Source organism: Dunckerocampus dactyliophorus, chromosome 20, assembly GCF_027744805.1.
Source record: "Dunckerocampus dactyliophorus isolate RoL2022-P2 chromosome 20, RoL_Ddac_1.1, whole genome shotgun sequence".
In the NCBI taxonomy this organism is placed as follows: domain Eukaryota; kingdom Metazoa; phylum Chordata; class Actinopteri; order Syngnathiformes; family Syngnathidae; genus Dunckerocampus; species Dunckerocampus dactyliophorus.
In genome coordinates, this window is record NC_072838.1 from 14822268 (window position 1) to 14837347 (window position 15080).

At 45.6% G+C, this 15080-nt stretch overlaps 2 protein-coding genes across 2 annotated transcripts in view; both read right to left on the minus strand.

The window, feature by feature from the left end:
- Window positions 1-7890, minus strand: part of trit1 (tRNA isopentenyltransferase 1) — a 30471-nt gene extending 22581 nt beyond the window's left edge. The window contains exon 1 of the mRNA XM_054764121.1: window positions 7710-7890. Coding sequence (XP_054620096.1) covers window positions 7710-7868 — 159 coding nt within the window. The 5' untranslated portion in view covers window positions 7869-7890. The remainder of the gene's footprint in view (window positions 1-7709) is intronic.
- A 353-nt stretch (window positions 7891-8243) lies between these two features.
- On the minus strand, window positions 8244-14462 carry myclb (MYCL proto-oncogene, bHLH transcription factor b). The gene is made up of 3 exons (XM_054764120.1): window positions 14195-14462; window positions 12991-13671; window positions 8244-10782 (listed from the first exon to the last, which is right to left on the minus strand). The coding sequence occupies exons 2-3, from the start codon at window positions 13631-13633 to the stop codon at window positions 10007-10009; spliced, it is 1419 nt and encodes a 472-aa protein (XP_054620095.1). The 5' UTR covers window positions 13634-13671; window positions 14195-14462; the 3' UTR covers window positions 8244-10006.
- Between the last annotated feature and the right edge of the window lie 618 nt (window positions 14463-15080).

Here is a 15080-nt window from a genome sequence, read left to right on the forward strand (position 1 = left end):
AGCATATCATGGTCGGGCTAATCAATAAATCTGGACTTGTTAATTATTAGATCATTGTTGGCAGCATGTGTGTGTGGTTTGCATGTGACAGAGAAGTGTGGAGCCATGACGGGGCAGAGCAACCCAACCTGATAAATTATTCACAGATTCACTGCACGACACCACTGTCAACCACACACGGGGTGGATGGATGAATGGATGAATGGATGTATGGATGTCTGAGGGTTTATTAAATTTTTCAAAGCAAGAAACTTGGTGGGGAGGACAGGAGAATAAAAAGACATTAGCGCGGAATGAAGAGCGCTGTGTACTTGTTATAGAGAACACGATGCTCCCCATCCATTTTCACACATTATCCATCACCACCCCTCCTTTTGCCTTCCCTTCTCTCACCATCTTTCTGACACACACAAACCTGATGGAAACCAATCTTTCTCAGCATCTTCCTCAAAAGCACCTCTAAAAAACTGCCAATACAAACTTGATAAATGATAAAGGAGAACCAGGTTTTGCATGTGAACAACTGGATCAAGACAATGAGTTTAGTGTTTGCGGCTCAGGAGTGAGCCAGCAGACGCCCGGCGTGACCAAGCCTTACGCACCACACGAGACAGCTGTTCCTCTGGCACATGAATGAGAGGAGAGCGTGGCGAAAAGGCAGAGGGCAAGCGAAAGAGAGAGCTAGAGGACAAACGTTCATTGAGAAAATAAAATACGATTCAGGAGGAAACCACAAGACAGCGGAGGGACATAAAGCAAGCAGGGCTGAGTAGCAATGTGGTTGATTTCATGGGGTGATCTCACACCATGTGCTTCACAATAGGAGTATTTTTAAAAGGGCCAAGGGAGGAGACATGTGACTAACGTCAGCAGACGTTATTGAAGCTCTAGCAGCAGTCAGCCACCAGCCAACATATTGTTACATTACACGACTAACATCAAACTAGAAAAAAAAGTGGCTTCATCAGTCCGGGGGTTCTCAAAACTGTGGTTCACAGAATGCGATTGTCAGGAAGACCTTGAGTGGTCTGAGAGTGGCTTAATGTTGCGACACTGCCTCAAACGTTTAAATAACGATATACAAGTAACTGATGCCCTTGTGAAAGTATCTATTTATACCTCTATTCAATTAAAATCCATGTCTCCCAAAAGCCACCAGGTGTGTGGTCTAAAAAAGCAAATACCTGCCAGGGTCTATGATTTGGGGCCAGGTCAAAAAACATTACCATTAACAACTGTGGCTGTAGGTTACCTCCTAATGCTGTTATTTTATTAACTTCACAAAATGTCAGTAGCTGCATTTGAAGTATCATGAGTGGTCAGGACGCAGCAGCTTTATACTGCCAAGTAGGTCAATAAACGCTCCGGTTATAATTAGAACACCTCGGCTACACAAAAAAATACTTTTTTTGTATTTGCATTGCAACACTGCATTTTCCTCAATGAACCACAGCTCTACAGTTCCGGCAGCATTCATGCAGCCCCAGATACATTTGTCTTGGTGCTCACTTGAACTGCCAGCAATTTAGCAATAATGGCTGCGTATATACAGTACTGCTATACAAGTTGTACACTGACTTCTCTAAATTATACAGTAATCTGTATACAGAATAGAATTGTCATTGCACAATAGTTACAATGAAATTGTCATGTAATGAGGCCTGTCTGCACCACTTGATCATAGATAAATGAAATAAATAGCAATGACATAATAAATAACTAAAAGACTACAATCTAAAACACAATTTTACATATCTATTCTATTAATATGCATGCAATATTAACATGCATATGTTTTGACTAATAATTGACCATATTCAAACACAAAACAGCATGATTTATTAATATAATAATTAAGTACCAATAGTATTGTCCATACAAAGTTGGTTGCTGTAATGTGAGGGGAGTACTCCGTAAAGACTTAAAAGGGACTTTCTTGCTATAAAAGAAGTCAATTGGGTAGCACTCCGGCTCTATAGTTTGCATCTGACAGTACATCATAATTTCTTCTTCCCCCCCACTTGCATCTTTTTCCTCAAGGCACCACCCCTCAACTATTTAATCCCTCCATCTCCTCTCCCTTACTCTCTGCGGGGAATGGCCCAGTAATGCCAGACTAATAAATCATTCATGACGTTGTCCTGCCTCATCCTCCCTCCTCCTCCTCTTTCTCCATCCTCCCATGTATTCGCCTCTCCCTCACTCTGTTACTGTAGCAGCCGCCGCACCCTAACGCTGCCACACACACACACACACACACACACACACACACACACAGCATGAAAACGACGAACATTAATAAGCTCTGTGTTTTCACTCGATCCCACGCGGGTTTAGATTACTTAGGAACACGCATCATAAAACGAGAGGGAGGCGGCGTCGTATTCATTTCAATACAAACATACGTCAGAGCGCAGACAGGTCACAGTCACAGTAGACTGTGATGGCGGGAGGGAGAGAGTGCAAGGAGGAGGAATGAGCTATCAAGTCTAGGATGTGTTTAATGCAAAGATAAGCAGCAGGTGTGCTTGGGAGCAGGCAACACTGGCCAATAAACAACATGCTAATGTACAGATCCATGCCATTGAATCATGAAGATGACATAAGACGGCTGTGCCGGAGTGTGAATCTCACACATTCACACAAGATGACAAATAGACCTCCTTTGTCACAACGCTCGCTGCTCACATGGCTTTGAAAGAAACGCAGCAGGTCATGCATGCATAAAGCAAATGGTCAGCGCCCACCAATACCTCCCAATAGGCCCATGCTTGACCTGTTCAACTGACCTCTCTCGAACCTGCTCAGGCAACCGCCCTGCCCACACACATGCTGGCACACCCCCTGCCAAGAAAAGCCATTTATTTTACGGTAACAATATGTTGTTAGTTAACACATCACAAACAGAGCTGAAATTTGCTCATGCACAAAATGCAACAGGCATGAATGAAAATTGCTTCTTTTTAGTAGGCGTGTGAAAAAATGAGTAATCCCACAAGCTGGCTACTGCGTTGCTTGTGCTATTATTATTATTATTAATATTAAATTATAAACCCATAAGTTGGCGAGACTTGACATTTTTCACAAATCCAAATGTAACTTCAGAATTTTTAGCTGAATCACCACGAAATTTTGTACAAACGTTTAGGGGACTAACAAGTACAGGTCTGTAAAATGTCAGCAAGATTGTTTGAGTCAAGCAAAATGTTTATGGATTGGAATTTTTTCCACATGACTGAACATCCCTACAAGTGACGTAAAATATTAGAAATGAGGAAGATGCATTCCGCAGCTTTTCACCATTGCAAACTACAATCACAAAATCCTCAATTCCTTGCCATAAAATGTATGGAAATATTTCAAGGGATCAAAGCATGGAATTCCAGCATTAATGTGTGTTATTATAGCCAACATGTTTACTTTACCAAATCTTACATGTGCTTCTGTCTGTGTTGCTTTGCAAAATGCACTCTACATTTGGAAACTAAGAGCAGATTCTTTTAAATGACTCAGATGCTTCTTTTGTGAAACCAAAACAGAGGATCCCTTTCAAAAACTTGTCAGCGAGGATTACACAAAAAAAGGCCTCATGTTAGCGGTGCGGTTCATGTACTGCACCACTAACCCAGTTCCATCTGAGAGTGTGCGTGCGTTTTGATGAATTACCATCTAATTTACGACTCCACTGACTTCCGTGTGAGCTGCTGAAAGAGAGGGGTGGGAGGGCTTGTGAAAAAGACATTTTCCCATACTGCTCCACAATTTCAACAGAGATTTTTCTGGATGTCTCTGAAAGACTCACTATGGACCCCACTTTGGGAATGGAGGCTTTACACTATTTGGCAGTGCCTCGTTCACTGATAGTACAGCCAAACCTTGTGTGTGTATGTGTGTGTGTTTTTGCCATGGATAGCATGTTCATTTAATGAGGGAATAATATCACTCTACATGTCCAATGGACTGTGGGTAGGGGGCATGGAGGAGGGGGTGACTGCATCACAATAGGAGTGTTAGGGACTGTGGGAACCAATTCTATACGGGACAATGGGCACTTCCCAGTGGCCATTCACTGTCGGCTGCCGGGCCAGCGTAGCACGACGCTGAATATGCACCAGCTCAGCACAATGCTGCTTTCTCCCAAACAAGCCCAGACTGTTTCCTATCCCAAAGACAACACAGGCCAGCTCGGACCTGCACAAACAGCCTCATTCTCACATAAACAGTCTCTCTCACTTGCTCCCTTGCTCGCACCATGTCCGCACACCGTTTTTCTGCCATCTCGCGCACATCTAAACGGGAGGGTGGCAACAAGGCCGGGGATTGTGGAGCAAGGCACGCCGGGCTGGGACTTAACTAGGCCACTGTTTCTCTACTGCTCTTCTGAGATATTTTGAGCAGAAATGTTATAAGCATAACCCAGTTAATCCAGTACCAGGTGACTGCTACAAGAGGCCCCCACCCCTTCACAGGGACACACACTCTCAAGGACACACAAAACTAGCAAATGATGGGGATGTAAAGGTGATTATAAGGTGATAGGTTAATGACAAATATGGGTGTCAGAGTGTGTGCTGCACTCTGGTGTGACCCAGACTCAAGTGGTACCCGTCGTCGTCGTGTGTTGCTGTGGCAACGGCGCTGGAGAACTAAACAGAGAGGGCGGGACAAAGGATGGAGAGCAAAGAGACACCAGCATGATGCTTCTTATCTAGAACACACACACTTAGAGCATCATCACACATATGCACAATGGAAGGAAAGGGTAAATGACCATTATAAAATATTATGAAAATGCATTTTTACAAATACATGATGCCATACGCCTAATAGACGTCAGGTACTTTGTACAGATGGGGAAATAAACATCCCAGCGACTGTAAGAGTACATAAAGTGTAATGTAGCGTAAATTGGTTGTTTGTCTACTGTATACCCTGTGACCAGTCCAGCATGTACGCCACTTCTCATCCGAAAGTCAGCTGGGATAGATTCCAGCTCACCAGTGACCCTGACACAGACAAGCAGTATAGAAAATGGATGGAAATATATGGTGATTAAACATATAAAAATAGGATGTTTTGAGTTTTTTCCCCCCAATATATGCTCATCCACCACCTGTCCTTGATTGTGGTTTCTCTGGCTCATGTTACCATAAAGGTCAGAATACAGGTGCACTCCAAATGTCACGAGCTGCTGTTATGAGATGCAAATGAAAGCAAGTGAAGTCATAAAGACACACACACATACATATATGTGTGTATATACATACATATATACATATACACATTCACTCACACATACATACATATGTGTCTATATACATACATATATACATACACGCACACATACATGCATACAGTACATACACATACATACATACATACATAAAGTACACACACACACACACACACATATATATATATATATATATGTAAAAATAAGGAATACTTTGAGGCCCTTCTCAATTCCACTGACATACCTTCCATAGAGGAAGCAGAGTCAGAGGACGCGGACAGTTCCATCACCATGCCAGAGGTATCTGGGGTAGTCAAAACGCTCCACAGTGGCAAAGCTCCGGGGGTGGACGAGTTTCACACTGAATCCCTCAAGGCTCTGGATGTTGAGGGACTGTCTCGGTTGACACGTCTCTTCAACATTGCGTGGAAGTCGGGAACAGTACCTCTGGATTGGAAGACCGGGGTGGTGGTCCTCCTTTTCAAGAAGGGTGACCGGAGAGTGTGTTCCAACTATAGCGGGATCACACTCCTCAGCCTCCCTGGGAAAGTCTATTCCAGGGTGCTGGAGAGAAGGGTACGACCGTTAGTCGAACCTCGGCGACAGGAGGTGTAATGTGGTTTTCATCCCGGTCGCGGAACACTGGACCAGCTCTACACCCTTGCAAGGATACTGGAGGGTACATGGGAGTTTGGCCAACGGGTCTACATGTGCTTTGTGGACTTGTAAAAGGCATTCGACCGTGTCTCTCGCGGTGTCCTGTGGGGGGTGCTCCGGTAGTACGGGATTGGTGGCACGCTACTACGTGCCATTCGGTCCTTTACGACTGAAGCAGGAGCCTGGTTCGCATTGCTAGTAGTAAGTCAAGCTTGTTTCCGGTGAACGTTGGCCTCTGCCAAGGCTGCCCTTTGTCATTGATTCTGTTCATAATTTTCATGGACAGAATTTCTAGGCGCAGCCAAGGCGTCAAGGGAGTCCAGTTCGAGGGCCTTAGGATCTCGTCTCTGCTATTTGCAGACGATGTGGTCCTGATGGCCTCATCGGCCTGTGACCTTCAGTGTTTACTGGGGTAGTTTGCATCTGAGTGTGAAGCTTCTGGGATGAGACTCAGCACGTCCAAATCCGAAGCCATGGTTCTCAGTCGGAAAAAAGGGTGGATTTCTGCCACCGGGTTGGGAATGAGGTGCTACCCCAGGTGGAGGAGTTCAAGTATCTCGGGGCCTTGTTCACTAGCGAGGGAAGGTTGGAGCGTGAGGTCAATAGGCGGATCGGCGCAGCGTCTGCAGTAATGCAGTCGCTGTACTGGACCGTCGTAGTGAAGAGAGAGCTGAGCCGGAAGGCAAGGCTCTCAATTTACCGGTCGATCTATGTTCCCACCCTCACCTATGGTCATGAGCTTTGGGTCGTGACCGAGAGAACAAGATGGCGGATACCAGCAGCTGAAATGAGTTTCCTACGTAGGGTGGCTGGACTCACCCTAAGAGAAAGGGTGAGGAGCTCAGTCATCCAGGAGGGGCTCTGAGTAGAGCCGCTGCTCCATCACAATTAGAGGAGCCAGTTGAGGCGGCTCGGGCATTTAGTCCGGATGCCTCCCGGATGCCTCCCTGGTGAGGTGTTCCGGGCATGCCCAGCCGGGAGGAGGCCCCGGGGCAGACCTAGGACACGCTGGCGGGATAATGTCTCACAGCTGGCTTGGGAACGCCTTGGTGGAGGAGGTGGCCAGGGGCCGGGAAGTAACCAACATTTGGTGTATTTCAAATGGAATTCATTTACTTTTCTGCTAATTGTCTTTCCCAATTTCCGTGGACAATTTGTTTCAATAAAGCTTTTTTTTAAGTTAATTAGCCAGCTAGCGGGAGCATACCAACACTACCAATTTTCTTTAAACTTTTTAAAGTGGTTTAGGACGGCCAACATGAAAAAAAAGAAAAAAATTACCTTTGGTGAGAACGCATAATTACGATTTTGACTTTCCGTTTGAGTTTCATTTATGGAATGGAACAGCCCAAGATCACAATGGCGCAGTCCGTCTGAAGGGTCGTGACGTCATTGTACACGCACAAGGAAGTAGCCTGTTAGCTAGCTATCTGAGGCTGGGACGGCAATAAACACAAATTGGTGGATGAATGCAACTTATTTATTCTATGTATCGCTATAAACGTGGATAATATTTTGTCAGAACGTTCAGGAAACGTACAACATTGGACATACGACACACGACAAAAGAGAACCTTCAATATTGTCCGCTATAGTAGCATCGACATGGCGGGTTTTTGCCTTCTATTACGCAGCAAATATCAATCGTTTTACCGTCGACAGAAGGAAGGACTCTAACAACTGCAGTCTTTAACTTGTTTACGTGAGTACATGCTATTATTATTCCTGTATTGCCATTTTTAATCATCTTAACTTTGAAACAGAGCACTTGGCTGTCACATCACGGACTGTACTTTTCCCTCGTTGCTGCATTTCCTACCTGCATGGAATCGGCGCTGATTATTTCTCCTTGGAGCCGTTTTCCTATTTCAATCGCCAGTTTGGACTTTCCGGTGCCGGTAGATCCCAAAATGACGACCAACGACGGAGTCATGGCTTTCCTTAATGCACACTTCATGCTATGCGTGGACGCCGCCATGATGCCACTTCTCTGGCGCCCGTTGAATGATGCGCATGCGCGGATTACGTAGAGACGCGAAGGTGGGGCTTTGTTGCGTGGCAACAAGCAGCCGTTGCCGTGGTAACGCAGATGCACGTAGCGGTTCCCTGCACTCAGGTTTTGGAGACCAAATACATGTAGAATTAATTAAAGAACTAATAGAACTAATGGCAAAATTCGTTTCGTAATAAAATGTCAGAATTTCTTATTCATATTTCTGAGATGCCTCAATAGCTAGCAAAGTGATTGGCACTGTCACTATGGTAATCTCCCTCAGCAGACGTGGTTGGTATTGTATCACTTCATACCCGAGTTATAAGTCAAGGTGAAGGACAGGAAGGCAAACAAGTTAAAAGTGATGTCAAACAATTTCAATTTATTCCGACTTACTCTTCATACATATAGGCTTATGAGGTACAGAAAAAAAGTGCTGAGACAAGGCTCCAATAATCACCATAGTAGAACTGCACAAGTATATGCAACGTCCACATCAGGCAACCAATACAACTCAAATATTAAAAAAAAAAAAAAAAAAGAAAAAAGAAAAGAAAATAAGGGAAACTGGTGGTTGGTGCTGAATTCATTAACAGAGATTACCACGGCTAATGCAGAGGAAGGATGCGGGAAAGGTGGGAACATTGATCACCATGCCTCTGATCTGATGATCTCCTGGGGAACGGGGGCTCCTGAGGTTGTTACATACAGCGGCATACAAGCGAAAAACTATTCCTGAGTGCTGGCAAAGGCTGGACAAACTACTTTGAATGTTTTACAGCACAAAAGTGAAGAACATCTGTGTTTTATGGCTTCTGGACTACGGGGAGCAGCACCAAGCTTGCATAAAAACAACACAAAAGCAGTAAAAGTACAGTCAGTAATACCGCACCCTTGGTTCCTAGCATCCATCCTCACCTAAGAAAATGCTACAGCTCCAGATTTTTCTTTTTCCAGACGTCAATTTTCAGCACAGAACCACCAGCAAATCCCCATCAGCTACTTAAACAAATCAAGCTCACACTGAACACAGCTTTGTAGGAAAATATAGTATAAAACTTTGTCATGTGACTTTTACAAATTAAAAAAAAAAGAGCCAAGACACAGAAGACACAAACAAGGAGGCATTGCTGAAGAAAATGTGACAGAAGTTGTCCCGTGTTATTAATGTTCACTCAGTGTTTTATTTTTTTATTAACAAAAATAGAAGCTTTGAGTTATCTCTGAAAAGCCAATAAGCTTTAAGACGCAAGGCTGAAGAAGAAAACAAAAACTAGGATGCGTATAGTACTCAGCTCTGGTTTTGGTTTGGAAGGGACTGTACAGAAACGGGCACTATGTACACAACAGCCAATATTGAAAGGCTTCTTATATTGGCATTCACAGCCAATGAAAATTAACATTTACAAATATAATAATTAGATAGCAAGATGAGAGCTATACAGGGGCTTCATTTTAAACAGTTGGCATCAAAAAATGAAATTTAAGCCATTCTCTAGAGATTTGGTTGATATACTGAAGCGGACATTCAACTTTTGGCTGGTCTTCATGGCACAATATTTATTTTTTTTTTTTTACAATCTAGTTGGGAAAAAAAACAAAACACATGACATCTGAACGGGAGCTTACATTGTTACCTTGCTACAAATCAGGCCGTTTCTGTGAGCGCAATGCTGCTGCAAATAGAGGGAAAAAAGAAATAAGTTGCACTTAATTGGAACTACAAATGGTCACCCGTTTGTGAGGTGTGTGTGGAGAATGGCACAAAATTGAGAAAAAAAAAAAAAAGGTCTGATGTAAGCAAGAAAGAAGCTGATTCTTCAGGGGACCTTTCCGTCTGATAGACATCACACAGAGCCCCACCATGCAGCACTTGATCAGTGTCAATTTGCTGTAACATTTAATTAGCAGGGGGACAAAATATCAACTTATAGTGATAACCAAGGACACATCAGTCTGAAAGCTTGTTGTTTGGACTGGCTTACGGCCTGACTCAGAAGCTAAAATGTGCAAACCACAAAAATACGACCCGCCCCCCAAAAAAAGAAAAATCCACCCGCGCATTTCCAACGTGATCTTATTGTCCTTCATTTAGTCCTGTTCAGCTCTGAGGCCGTCCATGCTCAGGATCGTTTGAGCTGCGCCAGCCTCTGCAGCAGCTGCAGCTGCTTGGTCTTCAGCTGCTTCCTCTCCTGAACCTTCTGCCTCTCGCTGGCGTGCAGCTGCTGCAGGTACTCTGTGGCCCGCGTCAGGATTGCCACCTTGGGCGTCTTGGGGCAGTCCGCCAAGCCCGGGATCTCATCCCGCAGCGACAGGAAGCGCGAGCGCAGGTCATTGCGTCGCTTGCGTTCCAGGAAATTGTGAGCTTTGCGCCTGTCCGTGTCCTCGCAGTCGGAGGACTGGGGGCTGGAAAGGTGCGGGAGGTGGTGGGGTTTTGAGTGGGGCGATGAAGAGGAGGATGAGGAGGAGGAGGAGCAAGGAGGAGAAGAAGGCGATGCGGAGGAGGTAGGTGAGGAGGCATTGAGGTTGGGCGACTCGGCCACAGTCACTTGAGACCGTCTGCTGTCCAAATTCAAGGGGGCGTGGCCAAGCCGAGGCTGGTGGCAGTTCTGGCTCTGAAGGTGGAGCGCATGTGTAGAGGCCTCTTGGCGGACTCTCTTACGGGGCGGCTCCACCGCCGGCGGAAGGGTGTCCGGGGAGGGGGCGGCATAGTTGTGCTGCTGTTGATGGATGGATATGTGGAAACGCTTCATGCCGGGGTCCAGGGGGTCCGCTCTCACTGTGATGGTCACCGGTTTGCGAGCGTTGACCAGTCGGCGGGGTTTGCGCTGTTGCTGCTTGTGCTCCACCGTCACCACATCGATCTCCTCTTCCTCGTCATCTTGGTCATCCTCATCATCTGGAATGACAATTGATAAGAATCATCTTGATTTGAGTGGAACTGATTGTTGAATGATTGCAGTTGAGGCAAAAATAGAGTGCAGTATGTGGCTGCAACCAGCAGAGGTGCTGATGAGTCAGTCTTAACTAGTTATAGTGGTATGTTACAGTTAACATTTGCTAACCGTCACCTTTCTTAATAGAAACCCTTCAAAAGACTACATAATCATCCACAAAATAAAAATGCGTCGTTTAATTGCGATCTCTTCAAACATATGACCACGTAGAGACAGAAATGACATACTGTGGTGTAGATAAGACTGTTTAATCAAAATAACCCGGTGTAGACCTGTTCTGCATGAATAAAATATTAACTTGACCTTCTTGGGGGGGGCATAATAATATAATGGTACACTAAATATGAGCACTATGGGAAAGTTGAGCTCCTCCCCTCGCCTGTCTTTATTCCGTTATTGCAGCTCCATAAAAGGCTCCGCCTTGATGTGGAATAATCACCACAGTCTTTATGGCACATCCTTAGAAGGCCCACTTAGATGTGGAACAATCAAGGTGGGGTGTGGGGTGGTTAATGTCAGGCTCCCTCCCCCCCGCCTGTCTTTCATTCCCCTATTGCAGCTCCCTCAAGGATCCGCCCTGATGTGGAATCAAAGGATCTGCCTTGATGACGACATTGCATTATTCTGCTCAATACAACTCTGGCATTGAAACAGGACTTCAGAACATTCAGATGTTTTTCCCCCCTTTATAAATATACATCAAAAACATTTCCTCATAGTTGGAAACGTAGTCAAATGCACATTCTCTAATACACACACACACAACATTAAGTCAACCTTCTAAGTGGAAATTCCCCATCGTCATTCATTTGGACAAAGTTAAAAGGTCATTTAGGTGAAGTTAAAAAGACACTCAGGTGGAAACGAGCAACTCTCCCCTCAATGATAATCAATGCTACACAGGATCCCTCGCTGATTTACTCAGCAGCATAGGAGTAGTGTTCTCTACACAAGGAAAAAGGGACTCGAGACTGCAATACTGCCAAAATCTTGAGGGATTTTCTATGCTCTTGTAAATTGAAACATGCTTTTAAAGTAATGGCACCTCAGCGGATTTCACTGCTCAAGTCTCTCTAGGAAGAACGCCATAAAAAAGAGGCATGGATTTTAGAAGGAGGTGTGTCTATTTTTTTTTGATGACATAATAGACGGCCACATGCTAAAGAAACCAATTATATGGCACTTCAATGGCACTCAAGCACACATTTATTGCTCTCATTTAAGCAGACAGGCGTTATCTCCCGGAAAAAAAGCATGAATGGCTGCCTGGAACTCGCGTCACAAGGCTTGTGCAAGCCTCCTCGACCTATTCACAGCAGTCAGGCTGGCTCGGACAGAGTCCACCCACTGACACAATTGGCGCCACAGCCTGTTGAGTGAAGGAATGCAGCAACAAGTCCCCTTTGTGACATTCCACGCGCCATTATGCACGGTCTAATTTCGACATCACATGGTAGCCTACATACCAGGGTCAGAATCATATGGGTTCAGGGAGTGGAAAAGGATTGGGGGGGGGGGGGGGGGGGGGGGGGGGGGGGGGGGGTGGTGTTCCCACTTAGGAATATTACAATTACAAAAGCCTCTCCTTCCTCGTTGCATAAATTTCCAGTATTGACCTTATTGAGTGGATGTCAGTGCATGAGCCGGCACTGCGGAGAGACGGCGTTATTGTCAAAAGTCAGACCTGAAGGAACAGGGAGAGGTAGCAGCTGGCCCGATGGCACCGAGCCAAGCAAGCAGATGTTTCAAATGGGCGTGTCGCCGCCGCTCTCTTGGCCCTGGAGCATGTGTTGCATGCACCAAGGTAACGCAATGCAGTCATGTGCCACACACACACACACACACACATATACTTATTTCTGTGCATTGTGGGATGGATCAAAGGCAGATATTTACAGAAGAACACGCCTCACAGCTGCTATGTTTTTATACAGACTGGATGCTCTAATGGGTACACCCCCCAGTGTTTATTATTGTGGTTGCACTTTGCACCTACACTGCACCATTCTGGCAGGTGTTTCTAATATTTTGGTAACCTCATTTAGGTAGTACCACAATAATACAACTAAATCAAAACAATTGTGTTGTGTCCAGGGGGATGTGCATGCAAATATAGTATTACGCTTTTTCATTTACTTTTAATGACTGACCTGATGAGTCTGTGTGAGACTCGGACCCAGAGGACACTTGCTTCTTGCAGGTATTCAAAGGGAAGGTGAGCACGGCAGCCGGGTCCACACAATCCGCTGCAAGACAGCTGAGAGCCGGCGCATCAGCAGGGACACCCTGCACCCTCCCCGGTGACGCCCCGGTGGACCCAACCTTGGCAGCCGCCCCCCTCGTGGGGCAGGAGAGACAGCGCTCCCCTACAACTCTCTCCAGCTGCTGGCCAGCAGAGAAGCAGCTCCACATGCAGTCCTGGATGATGATGGAGCTTAGGTTCCCAATGGAGTCGCTGGCCGGGGTCACTTTGCAGGGCAGGTCCTGCTGCTGTTGTTGTTGTTGTTGTTGTTGTTGTTCATCCTCCTGCCCCAAAAACTGTGACACCCACTCCAGTTTGTCCCCGAGAGTTGGACACACCAACCTGCCTGACCCTTCCACCGCCCGGATAGGGGACATGGGCGGGGTCGGCACCAGCTCGAATTTCTTCCATATGTCCTCACTGGGCGCTGTGGACTTGAAAAAATCCTCATCAGGGTTGTGGTCGTCATAGAAATAATGTTGGTAGTGGTCCAGGTGGTCCATGTCCCAGTTGTCATAATGAGACGCAGCAGAGGAGCTTATGCCCGGCATGGGGGCAACGGGGGTTGGTCACTCCTTGTTCCCTCTGTCTGCAGAGAGAGAAGCACACTTGTACTCATGCATATAATCACATCCCTGTCTGGCTGTGAGCCCCCATAAAGCATCTATTTAGGAAGCATCAAACAGCCAATTAACGCTGGTGGAGCAAGTACTGCCAGGGAGTAAAGGGTTAAAAATGATACTCCACCATGACATGATGTGCCAGTGAAGACTAAACACTGATATGGCACAGCGTGTATCAAACAACTCGCTTTACTCCTGTGAAGTTTCGCAATAGAGTTTCATTACATAACAGTGTTTTATAGTGAGCAGATACAGAGGGCAGGGGGGTTGAGCGTCCTGATCAACAGAAAGCATGTTGATTACATTAGAAATAGATTAATTGGCTGGACAGGTAGCCTTCCTGCGTGCTCGGTCCTGATCAATTAATTAACAAGAGCCGATTAGATCAGGCACTGCAGCTGGGGACTTCCAGGTGGTTCCATTACTTGAAGAAGCCTCATGTTGTGGATCAGCGGGAAATGAAGAAAGGAAGTGAGAAATTAGTTTTACCTGGCGTGCAGGTTGAAAAAGATGCGTGCTCCTTCATAGATCCTTCGTGTGCAAAATGAGTGAGATTAAAGCAGCCGCAATGAGCTTCAAACGGGATGGGGGAGGGAGCATGTGGCGCTGATTCGTCGCTTCTTCTTATTTTTTTTCCTGCGTTGTAAACAGTCCGCTATAACTGGTGTGAAAACTTGCCGCAGTTGCACCGCTAGAAAACACCGCACAAGCTCCGGCTGTGTTCACTTTCTTTGGCAGACTAGCGCGCTATATGATCCCTGGAAGGGAGACTTGGCTATTATGCATAGAAGGCGGGTCGTAGTAGCCAGGCCACGCCCGCTGTTTAAAGGGACAGAGCACCCAAAACAAATGGTCAAATCCTGTGATTACACACACGCACTCAGGCGCATAAAAAGAGTTGGAGAGTAATTATGCAACAACATGTGTGATAATTTGCCCTGATTGTGCAGCCAGCTCCTCGCCAGCCAAGAATATGTAATCAATCACAATACACTACAACGTTTTCTTTTAGAAATGTTGAGAACTTCCTACACTATCATTATTATTTGGTGCATTAAGTCAATGCAGGAGTCTGATGATTCATTGTTTGGATCAGTACACGCGCATGAACAATGTGATTGTGACTGGGCTCCACATTGCACACAGGCCTTCTGCCAGGGCAGCTGATAACAAAGGAGGACAAGATTATGGCTACATTCACACTGCAGGTCAGTTCCGACCTGTGACCTGTATCTGATTTTTTTCATGTCAGTGTGAGCAGTACAATTCCGATTTTTTTTAAATGCGACTCAGGCCTCGTTCGTATGTAGATATGAATCCGATATGTATCCGATCTACTGCAGTCTGAACAGTCAGGTCGCATATATCCGACCTG